The sequence below is a fragment of the Spodoptera frugiperda genome, chromosome 23 (genome assembly GCF_023101765.2).
Source record: "Spodoptera frugiperda isolate SF20-4 chromosome 23, AGI-APGP_CSIRO_Sfru_2.0, whole genome shotgun sequence".
NCBI lineage: Eukaryota > Metazoa > Arthropoda > Insecta > Lepidoptera > Noctuidae > Spodoptera > Spodoptera frugiperda.
In genome coordinates this window covers 12,879,058-12,905,697 of record NC_064234.1, presented here as the reverse complement: position 1 = coordinate 12,905,697, position 26,640 = coordinate 12,879,058, and the positions used below count along the sequence as shown (strand labels likewise).

The 26,640-nt window shown below is 36.9% G+C and overlaps 6 protein-coding genes across 8 annotated transcripts; 3 read left to right on the top strand and 3 right to left on the bottom strand.

Moving 5' to 3' along the window:
* Positions 1-77: 77 nt before the first annotated feature.
* LOC118266865 (mediator of RNA polymerase II transcription subunit 9) lies at positions 78-1,144 on the top strand. Its single transcript, XM_035580457.2, has 3 exons — positions 78-336; positions 428-533; positions 654-1,144. Exons 1-3 carry the CDS (start codon positions 233-235, stop codon positions 792-794), a joined length of 351 nt encoding a protein of 116 aa, XP_035436350.1. The 5' UTR covers positions 78-232; the 3' UTR covers positions 795-1,144.
* Positions 1,141-11,033, bottom strand: LOC118266864 (GTP-binding protein 1). The gene is made up of 13 exons (XM_035580456.2): positions 10,879-11,033; positions 10,479-10,672; positions 8,934-9,045; positions 7,616-7,790; positions 7,200-7,378; positions 4,882-5,045; positions 4,418-4,656; positions 4,015-4,159; positions 3,513-3,695; positions 3,058-3,193; positions 2,713-2,846; positions 2,472-2,621; positions 1,141-2,382 (listed from the first exon to the last, which is right to left on the bottom strand). The coding sequence occupies exons 2-13, from the start codon at positions 10,575-10,577 to the stop codon at positions 2,212-2,214; spliced, it is 1,887 nt and encodes a 628-aa protein (XP_035436349.2). The 5' UTR covers positions 10,578-10,672; positions 10,879-11,033; the 3' UTR covers positions 1,141-2,211.
* Positions 11,034-11,360: 327 nt separating this feature from the next.
* Positions 11,361-12,450, top strand: LOC118266863 (uncharacterized). Its single transcript, XM_035580454.2, is given in 2 exon segments — positions 11,361-11,654; positions 11,656-12,450. Coding segments are annotated over 2 exon segments (678 nt in total). The 5' UTR covers positions 11,361-11,558; the 3' UTR covers positions 12,238-12,450.
* A 30-nt stretch (positions 12,451-12,480) lies between these two features.
* LOC118266862 (E3 ubiquitin-protein ligase MGRN1) lies at positions 12,481-20,573 on the bottom strand. 3 transcript variants are annotated; one of them, XM_035580453.2, is made up of 14 exons: positions 20,380-20,572; positions 19,865-19,983; positions 19,391-19,659; positions 18,739-18,926; positions 18,243-18,397; positions 17,676-17,918; positions 17,238-17,378; positions 16,982-17,128; positions 16,637-16,759; positions 16,204-16,347; positions 15,810-15,924; positions 14,696-14,817; positions 14,210-14,279; positions 12,481-14,118 (listed from the first exon to the last, which is right to left on the bottom strand). In XM_035580453.2, the coding sequence occupies exons 1-14, from the start codon at positions 20,465-20,467 to the stop codon at positions 13,997-13,999; spliced, it is 2,046 nt and encodes a 681-aa protein (XP_035436346.2). In that variant the 5' UTR covers positions 20,468-20,572; the 3' UTR covers positions 12,481-13,996. The 3 variants fall into 3 exon arrangements, 2 of the variants coding, with proteins under 2 accessions (XP_035436346.2, XP_050559286.1); XM_050703329.1 differs by having other exon boundaries at positions 13,641-14,118; positions 19,865-19,993; positions 20,381-20,573; XR_007706835.1 differs by lacking the exon at positions 14,696-14,817 and having other exon boundaries at positions 14,040-14,118; positions 19,865-19,993; positions 20,381-20,572.
* Positions 20,574-20,947: 374 nt separating this feature from the next.
* Positions 20,948-23,254, top strand: LOC118266624 (60S ribosomal protein L10). The gene is made up of 5 exons (XM_035580073.2): positions 20,948-21,078; positions 21,201-21,229; positions 21,310-21,615; positions 22,771-22,933; positions 23,052-23,254. Exons 2-5 carry the CDS (start codon positions 21,207-21,209, stop codon positions 23,217-23,219), a joined length of 660 nt encoding a protein of 219 aa, XP_035435966.1. The 5' UTR covers positions 20,948-21,078; positions 21,201-21,206; the 3' UTR covers positions 23,220-23,254.
* A 1-nt stretch (position 23,255) lies between these two features.
* Positions 23,256-26,617, bottom strand: LOC118266620 (DNA polymerase eta). The gene is made up of 8 exons (XM_035580069.2): positions 26,320-26,617; positions 26,066-26,200; positions 25,778-25,880; positions 25,441-25,657; positions 25,250-25,367; positions 25,026-25,166; positions 24,587-24,951; positions 23,256-24,513 (listed from the first exon to the last, which is right to left on the bottom strand). The coding sequence occupies exons 1-8, from the start codon at positions 26,451-26,453 to the stop codon at positions 23,318-23,320; spliced, it is 2,409 nt and encodes an 802-aa protein (XP_035435962.2). The 5' UTR covers positions 26,454-26,617; the 3' UTR covers positions 23,256-23,317.
* Positions 26,618-26,640: the final 23 nt, after the last annotated feature.

Genomic DNA, 26,640 nt, shown 5'->3' with positions numbered 1-26,640 from the left:
TAAAGGTCATCTCTATTTGCTTCGACATGTCATAGACAATGCTAAATATGACATTAACGAATTTGACAATCATGACATGATAATGACATCAATGGATGCAGTGGTGTGTGGTGAATTTGCCTTTGCTGTTCATAGTGTTATTATGTATTATAGAATATTATGTATTTAGATAATTAACATTTAGGCAAGTGCGTTTTATTAATTTGTGTTCGACTCATGCCACTCTCATACGATGGAAAATAACACAGATCATTCTGAACAAAACAACTTTAGTCCTATAACTGTGCAGGACGTAGATGTAGATTTTTTACCGATTGTTTACGAAATCATACGAAGGTACTATATGTAGCGCTCTTATTTTTAGAAAATACGTCATTTATTTAGTCGCATTATTTTATAAGTCGTAAATAACCTTTGTTTTTTTTAGTGTTGAGAGGGACTTCCATGACAACTCTGCAAAGGCCAGGGAGTCTCAAGACTGCAGTCAAAGGGTGCTCGAGCTTCAAAAGAAGTTTGACATAGCTCGCACGCAGGTAACAATATTGTTATTATAATAATGCTTTGTAGTTTTATTTCGACTCTGTTATCAGTCAACATTTTAGGTTAGTTTACATAACTACTATCATAAAGTTAAATATTGTGGTTTGTTACAGATAAAGCGGTTGCCTGGAATTGATTACAACAAACAAGATCAGTTGAAGCAGTTTGAAATACTGAGAACACAGCTGAGGTTGAAGCGAGAGCTTTTACAGAAGTATCGGAATATGTGTTCATTTGAAACTTCATTCAAGTGATCAATTTATTACAATGCCTATTAGAGCTATACTAAGGTATCTCGCCAATAACGAGCACCTTGTGCAGAAGCTTGCAGAGTCATACCCCGTGCGGAGGGCTGCACAACTAGCAGTGTCAGTGTTTTACAGGGGGAAGGAGAAGCTGTCTGATGTGGACCCTCAACAAGTTAATAGAATCATGTCGTTCCTTAAAAAGTTTAGCGAAAATTTAAGGGAAGGTATTCAGGATGCAAAGAAACAATTGAAGAAATAATGTATATAATTTAGTTTAGTCAAAATACTGTTACATACATAAAAATACTAATTATGTCTTTTCCATGTGTAGGCATTAAATAATACTGCAAAGTTAATCTGAGCTAGTTTTATTTCACTCACTCGGAACAAACCATAAAAATATTCATTTACTTAAACTACAAAAATCACATTATAATGGTACTGTGAAGTAATCAAATACTGAATTATGATATGGAGTAGAGCAGCTAGCCTCACTAACACTATTATAATATTGCATTATTTGTAATAGTCCAACTATAAAGTACAACAGATTCACTCCTCTCCCACTCACCACCTGTGCAGTGAGATACCCACTAAGCAAACAACACAACATGCCTATGGAACCTAGGCTGCTCAATGAAAATATCAATCAAATTCAAATCACTATAATATACGAAACCAACAAATAATTATAAATTCCAAAACAAAATGATTCCTTTTTAGGATCCTTCCATAAAATAATTTTAATTTACATAACAAAAATTGGCAACCCCAAATAAAAATATAAAAAAGAAACGAATATTTAAAACTTGCATTTCCAATTACTGTTGTACTGTTACAAATTAATGTCACATAAGCAGATAAATATTGAAAAATATATTTATTATCTTGACAAAATTTCGAGAAAAGTTTACAAGATACGAGACCTATAGTTATAATAGTATAGTATAGTCAAAAATATGTAACTGTCGTCAAAGAGTGTGTACTAAACAGTAAACACACAGGTAGGTATAGAAAGTACCGACGTCGTTACACGGCGACGCGGCATGTAGATGAGACCTAAGTACCTTGTACTTTGATTTAGTGCTTTTGGACCGAATTAGCTGCGCTAGGGAAGCTAATCAAATACTAAAAATAATTTCTTAAAGCTATGAAGAAAAAAATATTTACAGGAGTACCTTTCAAATTTTCACCAATGAAATTCGTTACTTTGAATTTATAAAGTATTACCGATGCCTGGCACTGCCGTAAATGAGAAAGTATTAAAAGTGTCCCTAGCGCCAGTAGCTCGTACTGTTGGAAAATATCTGTGAACCTGGGTACGTTCTAGTCTCGTTGTATACAAAATGTGTGGCAAGGCGTCAGGTAGACAGATATTCCCGGCGAGTAAGTAGTAGACGGTATAGTAGAGTTGTGTGAGAGTTTAGTTGGCGGCCGCGGCCAGCGTGGGAGCGTCGGGCGGCTTGTCGTGTCGCTTGCGGGGGCGCCGCCCCCCGCCGCCCGCACCGGGTGCTCCGCCCCCGCCTGCTGCCGCGCCGCGCTTGTCGGCCTGCACCTCGAATGGAGAGTCGGTTGCAGTTACGTCACTCTCTTGCTGCAAATAGAAAAGCCAAGAAAATTTAGACATATGTTCTGACTACTGATTAATATAATATGGAAATGTATTGCTATAACTATACGTACGACATGTGCGGGCAGTGCGTCGGGTTTGTCGTGTGGCTGCTGCGTGCGCCGGTCGTGTCGCGTGTTGTTGGCGCGCGGGGCCTGCTTCACCGCGGCCGGCTCGGGACGGAGCACGTTGCCCACGGCTTTCGTACGACCTTCGCGGAATACCTGCATAATAAGATAAATATATTAAATGTTAATTTTTCTAAAACTGACGGACACCATATCTATTTTTTAGTTCCATAAATAGAGTACTGACCATCCTCTGCCCCCTCTTGAGGTACTCTGGGTGCTTGATGAAGCGGAAGCGGACGAGTGCCTTGTCCCCAGTACGCAGGCAGTCGCGGGACATCGACAGGATCGACGCCGTCTGTCTGATACTGCCACAGTGCACTGCAAACACATACATTATATATATTACATCTCAAGATATCAAACCTTAGATTTATCACTGTGCTTCATTCTGTAGTCTTGGTCATTCTGTAGAGGTCAATACATAACATTCTAACAGCTTTCCGACTTTACTATTTTGTAATAAAGTCCAAAATCCATAAAAAAATCACGGTTGCATGTTTAGGATACTGCTTATTAAGTATATACGTACCCATAGCCTGGTACCGCGAGGAGATGGTGGTTGGATGATGTAGTACGAGTATCTCTCCCTCGAACTGCCAACACGCCTGGGGGTTCAGTGCGGGAGATACCATCACCATACCCTTGCGGATCTGAGAACGTTTTATCTGGGGAGACACAAGTACAATATGTCAGTTCTTGAAAAGGTTTAAGTTAAAAAGGACTTCTTGTCAGTGCGTAGCCTATTCATACGATAGTACGTGCATCCACAACACTGGAGAACATTCCGATATGGTACGCAAAATGCTTACTTTTGAGTCTCCTGACTTTTTTTTATTGTGTCGAATATCTTAATAGACTACATAAAAAGGGGGCCTGAGCTCTAATTAGAGTCCCACAGTCACACTTTACTACAAAGTGAGACAATGAAGATCCTCTTCTGTTTGTTGTACAAATAATTCCTTTAAAAGTGTATAATGAACTTACCTTCTTAAGAGCAAAGCTAGCAGTCTGTCCTCCCCTGACCTCGGGTACAGGCATTCTCTTCCTGTGTATACTCTTGACGGTGATGGGAGTGAAGCGGCCCAGCGGGTCGGGGCCCAGTAGCAGCGTGTCGTTCAACTTGATCACTCCCGCTAGCGTCGTGCCTGATACTACTGTGCCCACACCCTGGGAGAGAGCAAAATATACATTATGTAAAGTTCAAATAATATACGCTCTGCTCAAGCCTTCTTGGACTGCTAGAGTAGAAACTCGTTGTTGCTGCTAGTTTTAGAAAATTTCACTCGCAAGTTAGGCATTACATGCACTTTCATTTGATAAAAATTAAATGGAAGAGGTTATGGAATGACATTATATTTTACTTTGTTTACTTTCTTTTCTATAAGTACTCTAAAAATACATTTATTAACACGAACTTAATAAGGTCTTAAGTAGATTATCTTGATGATATCTCAGGTATAACAAAGTATATCTCGACATATCGTACCGGTACTGAGTAGGTGTCGTCAATTTGGAACTCTGCAGGCTTGTCGTCCTGCGAGGGCATCCTCGTCTTCAGCAGGTTCAGGAACATGGTCAGCAGCTCCAGGTTCTCTCCCGTCACGTTTGATACTTGGAAGATTGGGCATAGCCTGATGAAACATAATTCAAATTAATTCCTTAGTGTAACTAATGATGTTCTATGTGTTGAGGATTATAGTCACTGCATTTTAATTCAGCTAATCGGATTCAAGTCACAGATTTTCTACAGATAGAATTTATTTAAAAAGTTACAATTCTATTTATACTAGCATGCTATCTACGGGTCTGGTCTAGTGGTAAAACCGATCTTTAAAACAGTACCTACTGGATTGAGTAGGGAACAATATTTTGTATAAAATGGAACTCACCTCTGCGACACGAAGTTAGTAGCGCTAACGATGACGTCATCTTTCGTCTTCACCATGACGGGAACTTTGCGGCAGCCTGACGACTTGAGGATCCTGATCAGCAGCTTGAGATTGTCTTGGAGGACGTTTGGAGGACACATGTCGATCTTCGTCACCACTACGAAGACAGGTACTGAGAGTGCGAGGGCCAGACCAAGATGTTCTTTCGTCATGCCCACTATACCTGCGTTGGCACCGATCTGAGGGCAGTTTCATTGACTTTGAGATTTTGTTATTTGATTAGAATGATATTAGAAGTGACTACTTAGATATTGATCGCAGCTTTCACACACATAACAATCCCCTGGCCTCATTCTTGTACCTAAATTATGATGTGCATTAAAGAACTCCTTTGCCATGTTGACTTTAAAAACATTCCAAACTTATCAATCTATAAATATAAAATACAATAGAAATAGTGTTACCATAAGCATGCCGAAGTCGGGTGCATGTCCAGTCATTCCGAAGACGGTGGTCTTGAGGTATCGCTCGTGGCCAGCCAGGTCGATGAACGTGATCACTTTGGAAGACTTCTCGCAGATCTTCACCCAGTCCAGTGTGCCGTGGTCTGGTTTGTTCACTACATTGCCTGTCAACAAAAATTTGCTTTATTAGCTATATTTCCAAAGATCAGCTGTAGTGGTTGTTAATCATGTTCAATTAATGGCATTAAGTTCGCCTAAATATGATTAATAGGTTAAAATTTTAATGTCAACTAATAATTGGATAAAATGTCTATTCATATTGAAATATCGTAAAACTCGTGTCCTTAAATTAAACTTGAGCAACGTTTCGAGTCGCTAAATAACAAATAATTTAAAACTATTATTCTTTTGTTACGTAATGTTTACCTTGAAAATAACTATTGAAGAAAACTAACGTGAAGTAACGCTGTAATTCCATTAATTCTACATTGAAGGCAGCTATACAAACAACTTGCACGTGATCATAGGCGAAGTAGACAGAGCCATACTTACAATATTCACTATTTAATGTTAGTACCTTTATTGTATTTTTGGCTCAGGTAGCAACCGTTTGAAGCATATCAAACATTTTCTACAATTCGAATACAGTGCTTAATATTACTGCACGTAGATACCTATTTGTCTATGTCTGTATACCACTTCAAGCAGAAAGATATAATTATGACACAAACAGTAGATGTTTGTCAACATGTATTATAAAGGACAGTAACTGTACAGACTGCATATATACATATGCAAGAATTGCATAATCAATCAATAAGGCATAATTATTATCAGTGCTCGTTCAACTTCTATAAATAGTACCGTCTTCAGTATTCACTACTTTAATGAACTAATTACACACTATCATGCTGTATCGATATGTAAATATGTAGATTGCAGTTCAATCAAGTTGCAACATCGTTGATTTTTTTACATTAGGATGACCTGGTTATGTGTTTTATGCAAGTTAAACTATCAATTCAAAGGAAAAATGAATAAATAAAAAGTATATTTATTGTTCCTATTAAAAAACACATAGCTAAAAAATATGGCTCTAATAATAATTTGTCTTTGTTTTTTTCTTCAAAGATTCATTTATGTATTGTAAGTCGAGTTTCGACTACTAAAACCATTACAAACATAGTTTTATAAGGCCAAAAGTATAGATAGTAAAACAGTATCACCTCAAAAACTAATATCAATTTTATTCTCCGGTTCATAAAGCGCGCCGCGTAGAAAGGTCAGTGCTTGCGATAATACAGCCATACTCCATACCTAGTGCCTTTAAGGTTAGGCTCACCATTTGTGTTTACTTTGATAACGTACATAAAGCACGCTCTACTTATTCTAAGTCAATATAGTACAGTGTATGTAGTATGTAATTATACAAGCATTCAACATATGGATCTCTTTCTACTTCTATCGGGGAATGAAAGTATTGTGTTTTCATAGGGAACCCAATCCAAATAGATTCGAATAGAAGTAATCTTTTGTAACCTCTTTTTCTTCTATTAGGCTTTAAGAAAACATTGCTTTCAAAAACAGATAAAGATGTAAATATTTATGAATGATAAATGCACCCATTATTGGTACATTGGAAACTAATCGTTGAAAGAAATTGATGTCGACACAAAAACATGACTGAAGGACTATCCTCCCCAATTATATAGCACTACGTGTTCCTGATAAATTGATAATAGCCACTAATACCAAACAGATGATTAACTTTCTCGGTACTTTTTCAAGATAAGCCACACTACCTTCGCATACCTATAACAACATACGTGTCCTTTTCCAATTCCCTTATCAAGATCGTAATCCAAAGTTTCTCACGTAAACACCTTTTTTCATTGTGTAATCTAAGTTTTATTAAGTTTTGTATTCTGCTTGAGAAAATTTAATCAAAACTGAATGATTAGAAAATAAACGAAGACTTTGAGCTGGGGCGATCGTCGTGCACAGGATATCCAGTTTTAGTACAACTATTGTCATCTGACTGAACAATCAATAATATAACATTAGATCCTCTGCCTCGGTTTTCACAGCACTCAACAAAGAAGTCCAGGTACAAAGTACTCCTAACCAGTCCGTAATGTAAATCTAGATACATTAAGGAGATGGAAACTACAGAAGCAAACAACTGAGGATAATACTATACAAATTAAGTCTTTGACTGCCAATAGAAAACTGTTGAAGGCAAATCCTCCGCTAACGTCGGTCACAGGCGACCACCACGGCGTTCAACGTGATAAAATTCTAAAGAGTACTTTTCTTACCCATGCTATCGAAGCCGAGTATATCGTTCCCGACGGAGCTGGTCCTGCCGCTCTCCATCTCGTGCTTGTGTCGGAACAGTCGCTGGCGCGCGTACCCTCGCCCGTTGTCCAGCTCGCCGTGGGTCAGCACTCCCAGCAGAGTCGACTTGCCCGCGTCTACGTTGCCTACCACTGCCACTCTGGTATTGGACAATTAGTATAGTTTAGCTATTATAGGAAATGGTGTTGAGACCGTTTTGAAAAGGTGATCTCTAGCCAAGAGAAAGGAAGAACAAATGGCTTCACTGAGGGACTGACAGACAGACATGGTTATCTTTAACTATTTTGTTTGACTTTCTCCAACAATCCTCCAAGTCCTGATTGTAGTCACAAAGAAGATGGAAATAAACTCTAGAAGGTGATAACCGCCATCATACCTGATCTCCATGAAGTCAGTATGGTCGAGTTCGGTGCGCAGCAGGTACTGCCCGGTGAGCCCGCTGCCGCAGTCCCAGCGTCGCAGCTCCACGCACGAGACTCGCTCCCCGCTCACCAGCGACTGCAGCGTCGCCACGGACGCACTGTACTCGTCCTCCGTCAGACCGCGCCCGTCTGCACAAATGGATATCATGAATCATTACCTCCATTATAATAAATAACATCAAGAATTTAATTACATACATATTTGAAGAACTATCTTCGAATCTGTTGTGCTTTCTAATTTAGTAGGTATTTATAGGTCTATTTCGCATTAGAAATGGACGAGTTTTGATTTGGGTTCAGTCATGAACAGTCAGTTTATTTGATGCAAAAACGCCGGGAAATCTGTGGTTTCAAAGTTCCGTTTCGATAAAATTGTAATACTATACGTATAATGCCAAATGTACCCTGTGTATGTACATATTTAAATATCAGCGATCGAATATCTGTTAAATGCTAACATTTACAATCATTTTCATCATTTCGATTTTGTTCTATAAATATCTAAGTAGTAGGAAAGTGCAAATGATTCAATCACTATTATTACCTGTGCGGTAACTCACGCACTATTAACACTAGATCTAGATGAATACAACCACACGTCCGTTCGCACGTGACCGAGATCATGGCGATAAGATTGGCCGGTCAGTGGTCAGTTGCAATGACTACTTTATCAGGACATCTAACATATGCAGCATGTTATGAAATTATAATCTAATCGTAGAGGAATGTACTGTCGGCAATTACGTGGAAAGATTTTATTTAGTTACTACATAGCAACTTCGACGCGGTTTCAACAGCTCTGCTTGACTCCAATTGATAGTAGCGTGATGTTAAATAACCCGTAGGCTACCTCGATAAATGCACTATCACAAATTATATGTATTGTTGTTACACAAGTACACAAGACTGGAAAAGTTTGGCAACTTGCCAGAATCCACAAAAACCAAATAAAACCTTCTTGCATCTGTGTTATATCCGGTTTTAATAATTATCTTAATAACAAAGAAGCTAATGAAATTAGTATACTCTTTGTTGTTGCAAATAACTTAATTTAATTTAAAAATATTTTCATACCACTAGAATTGCCACCAGGTATGTTGATGAAGTATTTTTTTGTAGTTTGTTTATTAATTACACTTTTATTTTTGTAATATACAAAAATGTAAAAAGGTCCTGTATATATTATTGTATTATAAACTTTTTAAAGATCTGTATCTGTATTAATTTACCTAACAAAATAGTAATTAAAATTAAAATAAATAAATGTCTCACCTTCTCCTTGACCAATGTCATATATGATCTCTCCATTCCCTGACTCCAGTCTCTCCAGCAGTTGCTTGCGGAGCAGTTCATACTCATCCGCTGTTGGACTCACAAGCACCATCTTGGACAATAACATATTGGAAATTTATTATTTATTATATTTGTTTAATATTAAGTCCACAACATGAGGTAACTCCTTATGGAATGATCTTGGATTTAAGAATGTGTGTGAAAAAAGTCTTTTTAAAATGATTGTTGATAATTTTATACAATGTAGATATCTATTATTAAACTTTTTTATAATAGTTATCTACTTTTTGTTGTGTCTTTTAGGGAAACATGTAAAGTTTAGGTATAAGTTAATTTAATTGATAATGATGCAACAAAAGCTTCATTCATAACACAATGACCACACTTGTGAATAAAGTGGTGCAAGACTTGACCAACACACATGTTTATACTTGTCATATTATATATATGTATAGTGGCCAGCAGGATAAACTTATTTTCAACTTTATTATTTTGTTATAAAGTTGGAAGTTCAATGAAACAATATATCCAACACCCAACAATGTAATAGCAATATCAATAGCTATCCAATTTGAAACTGGACGAAAACTAATAAGATTTGCTCATTCAGATTAGCAACTTGTTGTATATTAGAAAACTTTTATCTTATGAAATAATTAACTTTAACACTTGTCACATAAATGTGACATAAATTTTATTGTTATCCCATTTACAGGATAAAGTTATTGAAAGAGTAAACTTATACAGTCAATGTACCTTTAATAATAGTAATATTAATTTATTGCACGAAGTACTATCTCTCTTTCTTTCTAAAAATAAATATAATATTACATACGTAATCACGACAATAAAGAATTGCCAGTTTGATAAACTAGTATTTATAACTAGGTACTAGTTATCTATCAGGCACTACGGCAGTAGGAAATTGATCAATGAGGATTTTGATGTACACATGTATCAACAAAGAAAATGATGCAATATTGCTATGGTGCAATAGTTGATTTTGAAATAATTATAATGTAGTTAGATAACAAGATTTTATTCTTTTTGTGAACATTACCAATGAAATATTTTATTAATTTATTATATTTGATATTGAAAAAGGAATAATAAATGGTTGATGTTCTTATTTTAAGTATAAGTAAGTAGTTAAGTACAACAGCCAGTTAACCCTAAATGGATATAACTGTTGTTAATCTTAACATAAACACAGATATTTAACTGCTACAAATCAATTTGGGAGTAATTAGAATCTTTTTGGACTATTGTTCATTCAACTTTCTCTCATTATTGGAATTATTGTTCCTATGCCAACTAAATGAGAAATTCCAAAGAAATGTATTTTTATTGCATATTCATTTATAATTAGAATAATCAATGAACTTATTTTCTTCAGATAAAAATATTAGAAATATAAGCTTTGAAATAAATAACGCTTATACATGATCTTGCTAAGACGTGTGAGTAGGCGTAGTTTACGCGCGAACAATAGTGTTAGTAAACAAAGGCAGTAGTAATGCTCACCTTCCCTCTGATGCTGGAGTAATCTGTCTCACTCTCCGGGAAGGCCTCGGGCTCCGCGAGCGGGCTCGTCTTCGAAGGTGACTCGGGTATACTATCCATGGTTAGTGACGATCGACAACAAACACCAACAAACTATTACACCATTATGTCATCACTTTACAAGTATCCTGAGCTCCTCTCCTAGGTCACTGTCCCTAAAAACGAAATAATTTAAAACTAACTTTCACCAAAATCACAAAAGAAGGAAATAAATAAGGAATTGCTTCATATTGTGATCACAGATGCTTTATATTCCGCATAGAATTTTAACAATAATTTAAAACAAAAAAATTAATGTGTACAAGCAGATCTGTATAAACACATATTTTCACATTATTATTGTGTAAAATAAGCTAAATACCCTTGTTATCCGCAGTGTAAGATATGAAAATAGATTGGCTAAATAAAACAGATGGAATATATGCCAACTTTTTGACAACTCATACGCTCTGTGTTACTATTGTTAATTTCTGGACATATCTTTTTTTTTTCTTGAAATACTTTTCCGATAAAGGTAAGTCTTGCTTGATTATTTATTACAATGATTTATAAACCAAAAATATAATTAGATGGTAATGGGAATTGCAGTTAAAATTATAAATTATTTTTGATTGCATTTTAACACTTTTTTGTATTTTTTTCATGTACATTTAATAATGATGATATTTAAGTCACATAGACACATGGACGGTTGAAATATTATTTTAAAAGATATAAAATAAAACAAATAATAATTACAAATTAATCGTATTTTTTCAAGTATTGAAATGTGTTCCATTACACGCTCAACTTTACCGATTGTTGAATTCATTCGGAATATTTTACTGTCAAAAATGTCAAGTGTCATTCACAGGTGTCATTCCGTCAGTAGCGCCGTCGTCTCATATTTTGCTGGTCTTTTACGTACTTTTATTTCGGTGAAAATATACGTTGTTTATTCATGAACTTGTTTGTGCAGAGCGAAATCTAATAGTTCATTTATATCATAAATTGTCGAGTCCGTTATGGTATTATGGATACGTCTATCCCTAAACAATCAATATGGGTGAATTAAATTCATCCGATTGTTCCTGGAAGAAAATGGTGATAGCGAAAGCAAATAATGCGTGGATCTCGAGGTGCTAATAAAATCTGAGTATATCGAAAAATGGACAACACAATGAGCACTACAAAATTGAGTTTGGAATCTGAGCAAATATCTTATGGTGTGAATGTGAAAAGGGAGCACGAAGATACAAGCAGCGATAGAAGTTATGAAACGGATGATCCGATGTTAATGACACAAAATCTAGACCCACTTGCGCTGTTGAATCCTGATAAACGAAGAACTCGTAAAGATTCTGGTCGTAAATGTGAGTCACCAGATGAGCGAGCTTCACGGTTAGCGAAAATGTCAGCATATGCGGCACAGCGACTCGCTAATGAAACGCCGGATCAACGCGCCAACAGGCTGCGGCGTATGTCTGAATACGCGGCGAAAAGGTTATCACTGGAGACCAGTGAACAGAGAGCCAAACGCCTGTCTCGGATGTCAGCTTATGCTGCCAAGAGACTGGCAAATGAATCCCCAGAACAGAGGCAGGCGAGACTTGCTAGAATGTCTGCATACGCTGCCCGGAGACAAGCCATGAAGAAAGTAGCCAGTCCTAGCACTTCTGATGATTGTCATTCTGCAAATTCTAACTATAATAACATACAAACAATGCCTAACCAAAGCTGAGAGTAACTTTTATTTTGAGTTCATATTTTACATAATATGTAAAGTTTATTTACGGAATAATATGTTTATACATACTTATTATTTTATTTTAGAGTTATTACTTATTTACGTTTGTTTAAATGGCTTGATTATTATTATTAATCTGCTCTAGTTTTATATTAATCAGCATATTGTATATTGTGGAACATCACAATAAAGTTTTGTACTAAAGCATTATGCATTTTAATGACAAATTAAAAGCCCTTTTAATATTAGTAAATTTTATTTTAAATCAAACAATACACTAAGAAAATATTAGTTAGGCAATAATACAATGTGTATCTACAATTTACGACACTTATAATTTTTGAGATTCTTTCAATGAATATAAAGGAATGTTCTTCATCAGTCTATAAAGTGTCCAACAATACTTTTACTCAAATGGACCAATTTGAATGCATCTTGTAATAACCAGACACACAGATCTTACAAGTAAAAGACATTACTGTTGTAGTTCAGTAACAATACATGGAATCAACCAAATTGACAGTGAGCCATAATAAACGATAAAAAGCTATAAAGATTTAACTAACACAAAATATTAACATATTTGCTTCAGAAACAGATTATAATCAAAATCACCAAATTATGTTTTATTCTTGATTGCTATAATATTGCAAAATAAGAGCAAGTTTTAGTAAAATTGAGCATTATGTAAATGTCAAGAAAAACTCAAGACAATGGTCAATAAAATTTGCAATTCAAAGGACAGACATGGGTGGTTACTTATTAGTGCAAATATATACAAAACAAATGATCTAAATGCACCCCACATGTATTCATGAATCCACATTACTTGCTTCTGAGTAAACAGTTTCAGCCTTACTAATCCATAATTTATTATATCTTATGTACCATTGGCACTGATATTTCATAACGAATAAATATACATATATTATATATGGCTATAATATATTCTTACAATAATAATTTTAATACAATTTACCATCTATACATCAAAACTCGGTTTTTTAATAATACTATTATAACAGAAATCTTGCACCATTAGTGTTCCTATGCTAGAAGCTTGGGTAACCTACTTTTTACATGTCATGCGATGATTTATACTTATGATTAAAGTTTAATATAGCTGCAAAACATTATACCCATTACAATTATAATATTACAAAGCTTATTTGTCTTATTTTTACGGATAGTGTCGTACGTATGTTTCGTACGTGAAGTAGGATGGGTCGCATACCGACCGTGCACCGTGCACCGCGCACATTTGCTACAAACATACTCGTATTTTTTATGTGTGTGTCATTCCAAACGCACCATTGGTTATTGACCCAATAATTACCGGAATCAATATTTTCGAACTGGCAACGCAAATATTTTCGAACTTTACAAGTAAAAAGTTCACCTTTAGTTTTATACAAATCATTTTCTTCAAAGTCTATATTGCAAATTTCTGCATTTCTTATTGTTTTTATTTCTGCAGTTTCTTATTATTTGTATCCACTCATTCTTCCATATATCATTTGAATAAGGAAATCTATTGAATATAGATAGAGTGTAGTATATAGACCGATATTCATATTCAAAAGAGTGATCAAATTATATTAAAGGCAAGCGTAAGACTTCAAGAATCCGTTGGATTCGAGTGTACAATACATTTCAGTAAGGTGGCATAGTATATCTACGTGGTTGTAGAGCTGTGCTGGGCGGTACGGGCGAGGCTTGCGACGCGGCGGTCGCTAGTAGGCAGTGTCGGTCGCTAGCAGGCAGTGTCGGTCGCCAGCGGGGACCCCGCCACGGGCGCCAGCAACTGACGCGTCGACGACGTCGAACTGTACGAGTCGCCCGACGAACGCACGCTAGACTGGCTCAGAGGCGTTCCTACATCAAGGGTTACACACACACATGTCAACGATTTTTGTCTATTTATATTCACATAGAAGTGAGTAGCTATGTTTGGTAGTTAGCTCACCGGGAAGTGATGTGACGTGATGTGGCAGGGCCCAACGCTGAGGAGTACAATCTCCATTGTTAGTTGGCTCCTGTAACAGATACCTGCTTTAGTATAAGGTATTTACAAATTATTAAGATTTCTAATACTAAGTGCATATAGCTGCCAGTATTATAGATTTGTTTTAAAATAAGTTATGATTAAGTGCAGTTTTCAATCTGGCAACAATATGCTTGGTGCGTTTCAAAAGCCCCGCAATGCCTGGACACCTCAAGCTCCGTTATATGGTTACCGCAGTGCATCGCTCGGCTCCTGCAACGTGCCGGTGTAACATCACCTTACAACATTCATACTGATGCGTTACATGATAATGAAAGTGCAAATTAAACACGACGCGGAAAATAAAACAAAATCGCGTAAACCAAAACCGAACTAAAACGCACACAAACAAAGCTCAATGATGACGTCACGACTACGATGACAGCTGATGCAAGATGGCGGACTTACGGCAAGTTTGTTCGTCTTAGGAACGGTCAGAATGGTCGTGTTGGTGTCTTCCGGCGTGAAATAATCAGAGTCCTCGGCCACCGCCGGCGACTCCGCATCGTTACGAGACTGTGTTCCGCTCGCTGCGTGCGATTGTACACCCAATTATATAACTGTTCACGGTGCCATTGCTCCACTACTCCTGCCCTATCTATACTTTCCTTATACTACCTGGGGTTCAGCGCGCTTCTGTCTAATAGGTTCTGACGACAAGCTTGTCGAATACGTGGATGACTGATATTTGATACATTAACTACGTATTACAGCTTAATATTTTACTATTCAATTATAGAAGAACAAAATACGCCAAACCATTATTTATCCTACCGTCAAAGCAGATATCTATGTGCCTACCTAGGCGCAAAAGTTAAAATGCAATGTCGTTCGCTTTGTATGAATAATGTAAAACGCACATTGCAATCATCCTCAACCACTTACGACGTCACAATATGAACAACCACCAACTCTATACATATATTCAATGGGTCGGACACGAATTAGCATCCATTTGAAAGTCAGCGCAATTTGACCCTTATTTCCACAAGCAAAGCTTTCACTTTATAAATATCTACAGATTTGAATTGAAAAATAGCAGCCTACTAGCGGACGGTTCAAGGATTGACTTTACATGACTATAGGAGCATGAAAGAAATTATATTAGTATAGAATAGTATGTATTTGTGTACACAGAGTAGTACGTAAATGGAATGCTTTATTAATTTCGGAAAGTCGATGATGGTTTAAATTGAAAGGTTGCGGTTTTAATCCATTTACATATTACTCTGTGACAGTGTCTATTTCAGACACAAATCAATTGAAAAGTCAGTTTGTAGAAGCCCAGACTATAAAACAAAACTATTATTATTACTGAAATCATGAATACCGATCATACAGATATACAGATTTTAATCTCTTTACTTTGGAGCTAAAGACTTTACATCGAAAATGAGGTCTTGATAAATGTCTTAACGTTTTTAAGCGATGGGACAAAATAACAGTCCTTTTGTTGTGTAGTCTGAGCTACAAATACAGTAATGATTGGCCATAATGTTGGTATAGTAGTGTGCATACTGACAGTTGTGCTTGTGGTCGGGCTCGTCGGTGTCGGTGTCGTCGATGTGGGCCAGCGCGGGCCCGGCCGCCAGCCGCAGCGCCGCGCCCGGGGAGCCCTCGCACGCACTCGCCACCGTCTGGGGAACATTATTTACTTATACACTAACACGAGAGACTGAAGCGTTAGATAACATCCACAAATTATTCTGAAACATTAAGTAGGGGGTTTAGTCAAAGGTCACCTCAATCTCATAAGAAGAATCTATTTTTCAACTTTATTTGTCAAAGTATGAGAGTCATCTGTGAGATTGAAGGTCCACTCCCGACATAGGGGGTTTGTTCATTCTACACTTTTTCCTCATAATAGTTATTTATGGTCAACATCATGCAAAGACTAATAAAACAAAATGCGTTACCCCGTTAGCAGTAGGGTGCGTGAGTAGCGGCGAGAGTCTCTCGGCGTCACTGTCGGGCTCCGGCGCGGCGCGGGCCTCGTCGTCCGAGCCCGACGCCTCCTGGACCGACTCCATGTCGCCCGGGTACTCCAGGCTTAGGGACGACTATAAACGAAATTATTATGAAATGATCAGTGGGGTAGCAGTAAAATCGACTAATGTGGATAATTCTAATGTTTTCGATTTGATTCTAATTTTATTATTTATGACTTTCGATTTCAAAATTCTTATAAAACATAGAGGAAGTTCTAGAACCTCATTGTCAAGATAGACTTGTTAATGATTTTCACAAAATGTTGTTCCATACTTTTATTTTCTTTTGTGCAGTGGCTGCATTTACAAACCCCACTCACAGAGACTCACAGACAGTTATTCTTAATCTTAACCAACTTACCTTAGAGATCTTGTCTCCATTGACAATCTTATGGTTGTAGAGTAGCGGACTGTTGGCCGCGGCCGCCTTCTCCTCAGCGCGCTTGGCTTCCTCCTCGCGCGCCAATAGCACTGACATCCGGAACTGCATAAAACATTACATCGGTATTTTTAACCACGGATTTCTGCTATGCCGAAATTTGTCGTGTGATCATTACACAAATATATTAAAAGACTAATTTAACTTAGAATAGATGACAGTACTTTCTGGACACCCATGAAGAAGATTCGAGGAGATCCCTAGACCAGCAATATACTCTCACTCAGTACCTAATCTAAATACATATCTTGGTTTTGATCTCCTCACCTCGGGAGTGACAGTTTGTGCAGCGGACCTGTCCCGGACACTCTTGACGTCGTCCTTGGAACCACTCTTGGCCTTCCTGCTGCCACTGCTGCCCAGGCTGGTGGACGAACTACGCTCCAAGTTGCAACGGTTCAATATCTCAGCTGCCTGCATAAGTCATATTAATTTATTACCACATTGTACAACTCAATATCGAATTGAACTGTGTCTGGACAAGTGAGTAGTGCGTGCGAGTGAGTGAGTGAGTGCGGTGTACCTGCGAGGCGGTGTCGGTGTCGGGGCTGGCGATGGCGGGCGCGGGTCGGGGCGCGGGCAGGGCGCGCGCGGGGTGCGGCCCGTTCAGCGCCTCCAGCAGCGACACCGGCTCGTAGCCCAGCGGGATGTTCTCCGTGCTACCCTGCGGGGAGGGGATTGGTTCATTACTATTGGCGTTGGTCGCCGAGCACAACGAATACGTTTATAAACCCGAGTTATAGCTTGAAATTAATCGGGTATCTACGAACATCTTCACAGATTTTGATATATTTCACTCATGATAATCAATGTTTTCATTGTTTTTTTTAAGTTCTACATTTCTTTAACATTTATTATAAATTTTCGAAAAAACATCTCAATGTTACTATTCTCTATTCTCTACTATTCTCAAAGTTTATCAGATATTGGTTAATTTGACAATGTGATTGACACAACTTACATCAGGCGCGGCAGCGGGTGCAGCAGGCGCGTTGTCCGGGCGTCGTTGCAGCGCGCGTATCTGCAGCAGCGCGCGGAAGGGCGCGCGGCAGATGGGGCAGTTGTTGGCCTGGTAGCGCAGCGAGTCGGCGCACGAGTTGCACAGGCACAGGTGCCGGCACGGCAGGATCAACGTGTCGCGCACGTCGCACATACAGATCACACACTCCGACCCACCGTCCTCTGTCTCCTCGTCCGAACTTGGCTGTAGACAATCAACACGACATTATAGTCGAAGGAATAAACAGATACAGCACAGCTTCGAACGCCACGCTGTTCTCAAAGCTTTATGCAAAATTTAATGTAAAGAATTCTTAGGTTAATATACAGTTTTCATTTGTCATGCAAACAGGAGAGCAAAGTCGGCGAGACAGAACCATGTTTCATGAATGCAAGGAAGGATACACTTTACCTAATTTATGAATGTTCTAAACTATTGTAGAAAACCGTACTTGAATCTTAGTGTCTAAACTGCTTCTTCATCAATTAAGTTTACAACCACATGTATATACTGGTCACCATAACTGACCTTGGTGTCGAGGTTCTTGTTCTCGATGCCGTAGATCTCCTGCAGCAGGTAGCACAGGCCGTCCACGAACAGCTTCTGTTTCAGCGCCTTCAGCACGTACGTGCCGTCCGAGTGCTTCTCCACCACCGCGATCGTCGTGTGGGACTGCCTTATTTCTACAAGAACAAGACATATTATACAAGTTATTAGAAAAACATACTTATTTCGTTGTAATAAATGTGATTTTGATTTGGGAGCTGAGTATTTTGAGATGACGGATACAACAAGCGACAGATTTATATACTTCTTGTTAACATAATTACAATGTACCTAATTTCATAAGACTTTCAGCTTTAAGTAATGAAGTCAAAAATCTATTGGACACATTTGAAAGACAGGAATAGGTTGATGTACTGTCTGTATAAAGACACATATAATAGAATAGATAAAGCCTCTGAATCAAAATATTTGCATGAATATAAATAAATAAACATAGATAATGTCTGTATGTGGCTACCTTCTTGTCCCTCATCAACGACGCAGTAAATAGCAATAGGTATGATCTCCCTGTCCGCATTGTAGACCAAGTCTTCTTCAGGGTGCTTTGAAGGGTCAAACACATGTGATATCTGACAGAACTGCTGGTTGGCACCTTTCTTATAATGGTATGTCTGAGAACTCATCGCAGGGTCGCGCGGGTAGTACCTGTTGTAGGAAAATATCAAATATTGAGTCATTAACAATGATCATTAATTTACAATAGATTACCTAATCTTCAATAGTACATAATGCTCTTATATTAATTGAAGAGATTTATGGTTTGGACTACTTCACTTTAATATACTAATCTGATTTAAACCCATAGTTTAAAATTCTATAACAAGTTCATATGTAAATATAAAGGCATATACCATAACAATATTGTTTCCATGGCATGTTATTGTACATTTACTATGGCCATGAGGTCACATTAGCACATTGATTATAATCATGGACTACAAAACAGGCTGAAAACATTGCATAATGCCTATAGTATCTGAACTGAGTACAATAACACATTATAACAATTATGTTAACTTTTCATGGGAAATGTAACATTAGCAACTGAAATATGAACAAAATCAACACTCTATTAACTTAATATCTAAATAAGTTAGAACATTACTCACACTACACCAGTAGGAGTAACTTCCTCGGTACAGAAATAGAAGATAGTAATGGCACATCTTGCGTCACAATCAAATGTGAACTCAATATTGTAGTATGTGCCCTTGCCATTATTGTCTACCGATTTGTTCAAGCCATCTCCAATCTTGTTCTCTGCCAACTTGCCAACTGGTTCCGGACAACGCACAAACCGCAGAGACTCTTTACGTATGTTCACTAGACTTTTCAATGTTTTTGTCGGTTCATTGGACTGTGGCGGGGGGTAGGGGAACTGAGAACATACCAATTGGAATTAATAAAAATGTGATGTTTTAATATGAATTGACTAAAACAACACTTAACTTTTAGCTTATTATTCTAAACAAAGAAAAATCTATATTTTCTTGATCATATTATTATTTCTTTTCCTTGATGTCTCAAGATTTGTTTTCACTATTTAATACCAGGTAAATCATTGTATTAATCATGATACTTACAGGTGTAGGTCTGCTGCCAAGGAAATTCAAGTCAGCATTTTCTCCAAACAAATATGCTTCAGGCTGTGGTGTGTCAAACCTTTCACCACCCATGATAAAGTGGCTCCCGAAGTAATTACCTGCATCATCAGTTTTTAAATGTTCCTTATAGCATTGACTTACTTATAAATACAAGTAACAGGCAAAAGTGTAAAATTAAAAGCAATGTATTAAAAGTATGTATGCAGTGAATGAAGCTTCTCAAGCTACATTACTATACTGAGCATATTATTCAATGATACATTTAAATTGATGACAAAAATGGACACTGCACACAATATAAGGTCATTGTGTCAAGAAATCGATATTAAGGAAATGTGAATTTTGTTAATTTACAAATGTGTAAGAAAATAGTTTGAATGAGGAAAATTGGCTGCGCAATTTACTATCTGAATTAGCATTAAGATTAGTCGGGTTTGTTGACGGCAAACAGCAGCACAATATAAATAAGTAATCGCAAGAAAAGTTCCATTTACCTGATCGAGGAGGATATTTGTATGCATGATTAGACACTACATCTGCTTCTTCAACACCAGCATTTTGCCTACTTGTTAAGGCTCCCATTTTCAATAATCAACTTAGGAATATAAAATCATTAAATTAATATTATTACACAAAAATACGTCTATTTTGTTCGAAACACAGCTGACATTTCAGAAATGTCTTGTCAATATTCAAACGTTCAAAAACTGTAAATATTGTTAAGCAAATATTTAATGTAATACAGTTATGAACCTTATGTCCCGTAATTTAATTAATTAAAATACGAAAAAATAAACACATTTAATAAAGAAAATAAATAGTATATTCATTTAAAAACACCTTAACTATCATTACATCACAGGGTTCACCCTAATAGTACTAATTATATTCTAACTAAACTAACTAATAACTTACATCGTATCGTAACTCATGTCAGGCATCAACCCATGTCCCAAAACTTCCAAGCATGTTTGTTTGTTAAGATTTAGGATAATAATTATTTTAAATAAAATGATATCTCTTTGTAAGAAACTGATTAAAATATTGGGTTGGAGATTATAAAATAATAATTTTAGTAAAACTATTTAAATAACTTAATATTTTTGTGTACTTGCAACCCAGAGCCAAAGTTTACGTCAATGTCAAACTAACATCCGTCTATCTTTTCGTGGAAGTGGTGTCACTTTGTGAAGGTGCGGATAAATTTTTTGATATAAAATCTATTGTAATCTTGAATCGTGCTTGATATTTCTTGTTCATATTGCAAAGGCGTGTTGTGTGAAACTAATTAAGTGAATATTTTTATTTATTTCAGATCACAATGGGGCGCCGGCCAGCGAGATGGTAAATTATTTACAACCTCTGAAAGTTGTTTTCGTAATCATTTGAACATATTTTACTAACTAAATTAATTTATGTTTCAGTTACCGGTATTGTAAAAACAAACCATACCCCAAATCACGGTTCTGTCGTGGTGTGCCCGACCCCAAGATCCGTATCTTCGACTTGGGTAAGAAGAAGGCTACGGTGGACGACTTCCCACTATGCGTCCACTTGGTGTCTGACGAATACGAGCAGCTGAGCTCTGAGGCTCTGGAAGCAGGCCGTATTTGCTGCAACAAGTATCTTGTCAAGAACTGCGGCAAAGATCAGTTCCACATCCGCATGAGGCTGCATCCATTCCATGTCATCCGCATCAACAAAATGTTATCGTGCGCTGGAGCTGATAGGTAAGCATACTTTCATTCATTATGTACAAGTAATAACCTCCTGCCTTGTTTTTTTAACTTTGAGGTGTACATTTGTAAAGACACTATAATTGCATGCTTTGTTTATGTGTTAGGAAGTTCATAAACTAGTAATTTTATTGAATTCAGTTTGTACTGTAAGAAATTGGATCACATTTTAACTGATACTGGAATGAAATAATAATAATAAAGTTTCATGTTGACCTAACCTAAAAACTTGTACAACAATGAACTCAAAATAGAAGCTGTGGCACCATAGACCAATAACCATCATGTTAGACTTAAAACTAGAATGCAAGGGATGCTTGTGTCTTGTACTTATTCAAAATTGAATGCTTTAGAAACAGATTAATAAATGTCTTGGATATAACCTCTAATTTGCAAATTCTCATGTGTCTGTATTTATAAAAGTTTACAAGTTTATTTTTTCAAATTATGAGACTGTTAACTGAACCTTTTGTGTTCAACCTGCATGCTTCCCAAGTGTAGTGTGTTTAGACACACAAATAATAATTATTTGCTTATTTCATATTAGACTTGTACTCTTAGAATGTCCAAAATTCAGAAGGAAGGATGTAAAGTCCTAAGTCACTTATTATTGGGTGGTAACTTAATTTTTATGACTTGGTTTTGTTTATAATGGCTCTCTATACTTTTCAAATTCATATGGAACTTAGGTACTCAATTTTCTTATTATCATGCCTGTATCACATTCATGATAAGCTGTATTTAAAGTTGCATGTCATGTCACATCGGTAAACAGTGATAAACAAAACATTGTAGTCATGGTTGCACAATATTGTGTTTATCCAATTTTGTTATGATTCATAGAAACAGAATGACTTTCAAAATGGGATTATAGATTTTCCTTGGTCATCTTCTACACTGTAAAGTTAGAAGAAATCTACTGACTCATCAAGTGCTTTATAGCCTCTTTAACGCTTCTTGTAGGAATAGGTGTTGGCCCTTGAAGAGTACCAGATTTTTCAAGTCATCCTAAATTCATTATTTGAAGCTTCTAACATGAACACCCCAATAGTCTTGAATTGAAGTCTAAAATGTAATCTTACAACTACTGTATCTTGATCAAACTTAACATTATTCCAATGGACTTATGTTAAAATTGGCATATTTCAGGCTCCAGACTGGAATGCGTGGTGCTTTCGGCAAGCCCCAAGGTACCGTAGCGCGTGTGCGCATTGGACAGCCCATCATGTCCGTGCGCTCCAGCGACCGTTGGAAGGCGCAGGTCATCGAGGCTCTGCGTCGTGCCAAGTTCAAGTTCCCCGGCCGTCAGAAGGTATGGTAATCCCACACAGATTATTGTGAAGCTCAGCTATTTTTAAAGAGCATCTTGTTCAATTTATTGCTTTCTAAAGACATGAACTTAATTTTAAATACATAATAATCAATTTCAGATCTACGTCTCCAAGAAATGGGGCTTCACCAAGTACGAGCGTGAAGAGTTTGAGAAGCTGCGTGAGGACGGTCGCCTAGCCAATGACGGTTGCAACGTCAAGTACCGCCCTGAGCACGGACCCCTCGACGCGTGGAGGAAGATCCAAAATGAGATCTACAGCATGTAAATCTTTAACATCATAATTACACCATGAAACAACAACTACTTTGTTTTAATTTTTATTTCCACTTTATAATAATTAATATCATAATATATCACAATATGTCACCTAAAGAATGAGTCAATTGGCCTACATGGCATTTTATTTTTCTTTACTGGTGAATTAGATTTCCGTTTTCGTTTTACACTATTGCCAGTAAACTGTGGACTGGTTTTCTTATTTAGTTCTCTACTTAGTTTTTGAGCTTCATGGAAATCTAGATGTTCTCCAAACTTATCCAAAGGGACCTTTTTTCCACAAGTTGAGCATATTTCTGTTGGAATATTGTCATCAATTTTAACTAAAAAGCTAGCTATAGAAGATACAGGTTCAGGTTTGGTGGTCTGTTGTTGCTTTTTAGATTCCATATTTTGTTTCAATTTGACTTCTTTTCTTTCCTTTATTTCTGTACGCACATGTTGTCTCTCCTCTTCTCTCAATTTCAATGCAAGATGAAAATCTGAATGTTCAGCAACTTCAGTGATAGCTATTGCTTTATTGCAATCAGGACATTGGTATGTCTCTGAATGTGATTCATTTTGAGGCGCCTTTGGCACTTCGTTTCGAGGCACCATGGGCGGCACTTCATTACTTTTTTGTTCAGGTTCCGATGCAGTGTCGGAGTCAGGGTCTTCATTGATTAGACGCGAACTAGTTAACAGCTCCCTAATACTTTTAACACGAATTACTTTTGTAGGGTCCTCTTCAAACAAAGCCACACTATTGTTTATTTCATCATTGATTGTTGAACCAGAATAATTGGAGTCATTACTATTTTCCCCACACGCGACTACATCGCAGACTGGCGTTGTTGGTCGTATTTTCTGAAGATCTACGTCTTGTTGCACTCTACTAATGTTAGGATTGTATTTGTTTTGGTTCAATATTTTAGCAAAAAATGACTCCTGTTTATCCAAGCTGGACTGTAGAACTGGCTCAGTTGTTTGATTGATTTGTTCAACATTATCTTTCATTATACTTTCACTCACTTGAGGTTTCTGTGATGCTTGTAAGAATTTTTGCATTATGTAGTCTTTACCAATGTTAGTTTTGGGTTCAGATTTAATTGTATCACTTGTTTCATTGATCTTTTCTTGTTTAGTTCCTTCTTTAGGTTTCACAGTAACATCTTTAGATGCTCCAGCAGCAAAATAATCTAATATTTTCTTAGTTTTCTTTACTTCTGTATTATCTTCAAACTTTCCAACACTGATACCTAAGAATTTTATTGGAGCTTTTAATCTCATGTCACTGGGGCAATCTGTAACAAATAAGTAATTGAGAATAATATGCAACACATTTCTAATTCAATAGATTGCCAGTATGCATCTTACCTTTAATCTTGATTCCTTCAGAACTTTCCAGAAGAAGTTCTAAAGCTTTGTTTGAGAATAGTTCACCACACAGTTCATCTTCAGGGGTAAAGTTATATGATCGGGAACTACTTATATCTCTGTCTGAGATCTGTACAGAGTAGCTGACAACCATTTGTTTTGGTGTCCTATTATTTTCTATTGCATCCTGCTCTAATCTGTCTTCTATTTCATCACCCAAGTCTTTGAGCCATCTCTGCAAGCTCTCTAATTTAAGGAGAGCAGCCTTCCCTTTGAAATTTTTACAGCATCCTATACTTTTAGGATTGAACTTTGCTTGAACTGGCTCCAAATCTATCCCTCGTGCAATATTGTATAGCCATGTTCTGTAAAAGATATATAAATTCAGTGAAACAGTATGTAGACAAGAGGAGCACTTGACTTAGTTTTGTTTACTTACCCATTTTTCTCATCAAACTTGGACTGTAATTGCTTTTCTGTGAAATTTTGTAGCTCTCCCATATTGCTTATTTTCAATACTTCACAGACTGTGTAACCAAACTTTCCTCCAAGATGTTTTACTTTCTTCAGGGGCAATGTGCTGCAAAATACGAAAAAAATCTTTTACTCCCCATATTACTGAACAATTAAATGATTGCTTAAAAGAATAATTTAAATGCATACCTGTACAATAAATTAATACAATGTTTTGGGAGAATAGTCTGTTTGTTAGGTTTGTTCATTCCACACACTAGTTTAGCTAAGATTTTGTTGTGAGCTATGCCTGCTGAGCATCTATAACCTGAAATCACAAAAAATATTAAACTACAAATTCCTCCTTTACAATAACACAAGAAATAAATGCAAGTTTATACCTGTCTCTTCATAAACAGCAGCCCTAATCTCGCTGACAATGACAGCACCTATAAGCAACCGTTTGGCATGTTCGTAGTCAAACTCAATGTTCTCAAAGCCACATGTGTGAACGTCGGCCAGGAACTCATCCACACTATCATAACCAAGGGCAAAGGTGTTGGGCATCATGTCTGTGTGTACTGAGTTAACATTCAGAGTATTTAGTCGGGCTTCCACCTGGAAATCAAAGTAATTAAGACTATGAAATAAGGTTTGTAAAAACAGTAAAGGAAAAAGTATCTAGTATGACCCCAGCTTTTTTCCAAATAGAATGGAATATAGTCTAGAGCTACTTACAGGAGCTGTGATGTCAAGGTAAGCCTCATCAATGGAAGCTCTCTCTAGCAGAGGGGTGAACTTCTGCAACACCCTTGCTACTTCTTTTCCAGCATCTCTATACCTGAAATAATTTGGAAGAAGAAATATTACTATCTTAAATTGACAGAGGAAAGCCAAAATATTTTAAATATTTAAGGGCAGGCATTAGGGTTAAGCCTATGGCTACAAGCAAGGGCATAGAAATGGGCTGATCAAGGGCAGAAAGAACTTAAAAGCTATAGAAAAGTTGTTTATATAAAAACTTACTTGGATATGTCAGCCTTGCCTCTCTGACAAGGTACAGATGGCAATTCTATATCCGGGCACTTTTCCTTGGCCTCCTTCCCTCTCATGTGGCGAGTGACTCCCCGGGCTCTGGCTACATAGTTTACTGCAATAATCCTAAAACAAATTGAGCACTGAGTGTTTTGAAATATTGAAGCAATCAGAGTATCAATAGGTATGGTGTAAAACTAGGTTACTCTTTGTAGTTTATATTATGTTTTTCGTGTCTTACGTACCCGCCACCTTGCCAAGGATTGTATTGCACTACAGCTATAGGTTTTCCCTTCAATTCCGGGTTAAGTTTTTCTTCAACTTGGCAATAGAAACAGTCCATGTCAATTAACACAACCACACGATTATCTTTATCCATTTTGTACTAGTTTTATATATCTTCGAGTTATTTACAATGCAGGCGGAATGTTATGTCATTTTTATAAAATTATATGCAATATCTGTAATTTTCGCGCTAAAATTGTTATCACAAAGATCACATCACAGTCGTCAGGCACACAAGTATAGACTTGACACTTTTAATCAACATTAGACATTGACAATGA